This window comes from Triticum urartu, chromosome 6A (assembly GCF_056163025.1).
Source record: "Triticum urartu cultivar PI428250 chromosome 6A, HENAU_Tu73, whole genome shotgun sequence".
NCBI lineage: Eukaryota > Viridiplantae > Streptophyta > Magnoliopsida > Poales > Poaceae > Triticum > Triticum urartu.
The window spans coordinates 512,326,531-512,331,007 of NC_141878.1; the positions used below are offsets into that span (position 1 = coordinate 512,326,531).

A 4,477-nucleotide genomic window follows, 5' to 3' on the forward strand; every position below is an offset into this window, starting at 1 on the left:
ATCTAAAAAAGGTTGATTTTTCACTCTACCTCAGCAAAACCAAATCATCATGCGTATAGCATAGAGTAGCCATTGCCCGATATGGAATAACAGAGACCGGATGGTTTTACCGCACACATACATGTGGGCGGCGCGAGGGTAACTCTAACAAACTGCCTTAATCGCTATAATTCCATATCATAAATCACGAGATCAAAAGCATCCAGGTGTCTAAAGTGGGGAGTGGACGGCTCACGTGCCCGGCCCTCCTCCTCTTTTTATGCCCCTGCCCCTTCCCCGTTCCTCCTCCCCAAAACCCCTCTCCCCACCATCCAGTCTCTCTCCAAATCTTGGGACACAAAGGCCACCGTACTGAAATATAGATTGACAGAGGCGGGGCGGAAACCAGCGAGCGAGCGAGCTCCGCACGGACCCGGTCCGACGAGATGCTCAACAAGCGGCCGAGGAGCATGGTGATGCGCCGGAAGGTCAGCTTGGCGTCCATGCCGTCGGTGCAGAGGCGGGTGCGCCAGGTGAGCGGCGACAACAAGCAGGCACGCACGAGGCCGATCTTTTTTGTGTCGCCTTGCGCCGAGGAGATGGGTGCCGGAGGCGGCGGCCACCACTCTCTGAAGAGGGACGCATTTACCGGGCTGTGGATGACGGCGGCGTTCCTGGCGGCCTGCGGCATCTGCGCCAAACCCCTCGCTGGCAAGGATGCTTATATCTACAGGTACTAGCGTCACTGTTTTCCCATTTTCTGTTCGTCGTAGCGTGGAAATGTCCGGCGGAATTCTCGTGCTTCAGCCTTGTGTTTCAGTTTTGTCTTTTTCGGTAGCTTCCTGGTGATTTTTGGCTAGGATACTTTCTGATGTGAATTCCGCGCCGTTCGTTCGTTTTCCACGTCAAGGTTGCAACTGATCGAATCTTCCTATGATGTTGCTGGCATCCTACGATTTTGTGATGGTATCGTGGTTCCCCACGGTTATGTAAGCGGGTTATTCAGGATCCGTTTTCATTTATGAAAATTTAGTGACAAGTACTCCGTAATAATTTGACAAGTACTCCATAATAATTTAATCTAGACAAGTACTCCGTAATAATTTGACGAACCTCGTTCATTAGAACGGTAATGCTGATTCGATGCTAGTATAAGCAGTCAATAGATGCTACTAATATAAGCAGTTCATAGCATGAATCTTATGCTCTCCCATACTATAGAGGAATGTTCGATGCAAACCTTTTTCCTCGGCATGTTAATTGCTGCCGATACATTTTTGGTTTCATCTGCCATGTTAATTAATTATTAATACTCCGTATGTATTTGCTAATCAGATATGTACTATTGATGCATGGATGCTCATAGCCTGATAATTTTTCTTCTTTTAATTTTGGTCGCTGAATTATGCTCGAACTGCCCTGTCTCAAAATATAAAATTATTGGGATGCATTTAGATTTTTTTAGGGGGGTTCATTTAGATTTAGTTTTCTAGCCAAGAGTTAAGACTACATATATACTCCCTTAAGCAACGCAATAAATAAAGAATATTAATCAGCCAATCATATGAGTTGTTGTTTGATTATCATGCCATAAAATTGTCACTCGTTACCATCTGACGCTCGTATTTCTTTGATTGCCACAATCTGTCATCAACCAGAGAGAAATAAATAAATACTAACAAAATACATGGTTTCTTCACTGCAATAACAGAAGGTTAAATTTATTCGTTGGAGATGTCTGTGACATGATGGTCCAATTCCTTTGCCTGTCTTATGCAGGAGTGAGTTTGCATTCTGCACCATGGAGTGCAGGGAGAAGTACATCGAGAAAGACATAAAGATGGAAAATAAGCGCCGCCTCATATCCATCAGGAAGGCCCCGTCAGACCAGTCCGGCAGCGGCGGGGGCTCGTGCAGCGGGACAGGCAAACCCATTTAGCTTATACTAGCTCTCAAAAAAAAAATTAAGTGTCATAGACATATGTGGTACAATCTCCACCATGTTTAAGCCGTCTATCCATGTATACAAGTACAAGGTAGTAGTCTCAAATAATGGTCGAATAATGGTCGGCTACATCCCCGTTTCATGAGCCAGTTCCGCCGCTTCGTGGTTGATATGGAGCTGCGAGATATTTACCTCATACTCAGTCCAAGGAGCAGGACAACCCTCCCTCATGCACAATGACCGCGTTCTCTGTATGCCAAGTTGAGAGGTCTCGCACCCATACTATCTGCTGCGCAGCTTGGCCTCGACCACCGTCGATCATTGCTCCCTCGTTGTGGATTGTGTGCCCTGTTCTAGCCACCCCACATGTTTTCCTTTTGAGCGTTTCTGGCATAAGATGGACAGCTTCCTCGAGTTAGTTGTTGCTTCTTGGGATTCCGAGGAGCCGGATCCGGACCCCTTTCGTCGTATCTACTTGTGCTTCAAGTTCATGGCATGATGTCTCCAAAGTTGGAGTACGCGCTACATCGACAATATCTCTCTTCACCTGTTGCTTGCACATGAGCTCATCGCTCGATCTTGATGGGGCGCAAGACAAGAGGCCCCTCTCGCTTGACGAGGCATGGCTGCAGCGCAAACTGAAGATGGCTTATTTGGGGCTAACCTCTCTCGAGCATTCCATCGCTCGGCAACGGGTGCATTTCTACTGGCTCCGCACAGGGGGTAGGGTGTAGGGACACTATAACTATGCTTTTTAACATCTATGTGTCTCATGGTAAGCAGAAAAAGCATATATTTAAGATTCGTGTCAGTGATGAGGTCGTCTCAAGTGTCCCTCACTTTCAAGGTGTTTGGACCTCGATACTTGAGACAACCAATTGCTGCGGAAACCAAGAGGCTCTTGGCAATGTCCGATGCAAAAGGGTGGCTAGCTTTGCTCAGATATTTTGACTGCATGCACTGGAGATGTAAGAATTGCCCAAAAGCTCTGGAAGGGCAATATCAAGGCCATTTTAAAAAGCCCACCATCATCCTTGACACAGTGGTATTGCATGACCTCTGGATTTGGCACGCTTTCTTTGGCATGCTCGGGTCTCACAGTGATATCAATATGCTACGGCGATCTCCATGGTTTGCTAAGTTGACTGAAGGACAAGATCCTCCTTCCAAGTACACTAGCAATGGACATCATTACAACATTGGACACTATATGTACACTGTATCTATCCTCCGTGGGTTACATTAGTCAAGACCATCTATGAGTCAGTTGCTCAAAAAAGGAATCACTTTACCCAAAGACAAGGAGCTAGAAAGGATGTGGACACTAGTAGAAAAAGGGTCAATCGTGAAGCACATTAGTGCCGGTTTGTATTTGAGCCGGCAATAATGTATACATTAGTGCCGGTTCCAACGGCTAGCCGGGCCGCTTTCATTAGTACCAGTTCGTGGCGAACCTTTAGCACCGGTTCGTGCCACGAACCGGTACTAATGAGAGTGGTGGCAGGATGTTGTCAGAGTGGGGCCCCTCCAGCACCTTTAGTACCGGTTCGTGCCACAAACCGGTACTAAAGGTCGTCCTATATAAACCCTTCGTCCACCAGCACTCTGTTCTTCCCCCTTTCCCCTCTCCGGCCCTCTCCTCTGTTCTTCCCTTCTTCCTCTCGAGTTCATCACAAAATTTGCCCAAAATTTGTCAATATTTGAAGGCCCTCATCCATTCAAATGATCACAAAGGTTAGCAACTTTGTCCTTTCATCTCTCATTGCTAGATTCGCTCTTGCATTGGTTTATATAGTGATTAATTTGTGAGTTTAGTAATTTGGGAGGATATATATATGTGTGCTAGTATTTGATTTATATGCAATTTGAGGTCAAAAATAACACTTAGTTTGCATATGTAGGTGTGGTTTACTTAGTGCCTTCTAAATCTCCATCATAGCCACCGTCGATCGCCCGCACCGTCCCATCGCCGGCACCACCTTGTGGTGAGCCTCTTGTTCATGAAATTTTATATAAAAATTGATGTGTGTGATTTGGATATATAGTTACTCGTATAATTATCTTACCCGTACGTTGTTTGTTATACATATAGTGCCAGGGTTTTGATATCCGTCCCCGTCGGCCTAGTCCTTGTTATGATTCGGATGTGGTATGTATATTCTCTTTTAAAACTAGTTGCATTTCGTGTTTATGACAAATTATGCCCATCAAGTTGACATAGAAATTTTTTCTAGGAGGTATCTGAACCTGAAATTCCAACCGACCCTATTGCCGAGAGGTTAAATTTAGTTGAAAGAGAAAACGAGTACTTGAAAGAAATATTGAAAAGAATTGAGGGGGAGAAGATGGAATTGGAGTTGCATGTTGCCGATGTCGTCGATGATCACAAGATCAAGATGGAGAAAATGCGCTTGAAGATTAGAAAGATTAGAAAATATGCCATCGATAGTGAGGCTTGGTATCATTATGCTGTTGGATCCATTGTTACCTTAGTTGCGATCTTGATCGTATTTGTTGTTGCATTTAAATGCTTTAGCTAGAGAGTTATTTGTT

The 4,477-nt window shown here is 45.1% G+C and overlaps 1 protein-coding gene across 1 annotated transcript; it reads left to right on the forward strand.

Annotated features, from left to right (window-relative positions):
• The first annotated feature begins 250 nt into the window (after positions 1-250).
• On the forward strand, positions 251-2,120 carry LOC125512504 (uncharacterized). Its single transcript, XM_048677601.2, has 2 exons — positions 251-712; positions 1,759-2,120. Exons 1-2 carry the CDS (start codon positions 426-428, stop codon positions 1,916-1,918), a joined length of 447 nt encoding a protein of 148 aa, XP_048533558.1. The 5' UTR covers positions 251-425; the 3' UTR covers positions 1,919-2,120.
• The last annotated feature ends 2,357 nt before the right edge of the window (positions 2,121-4,477 follow it).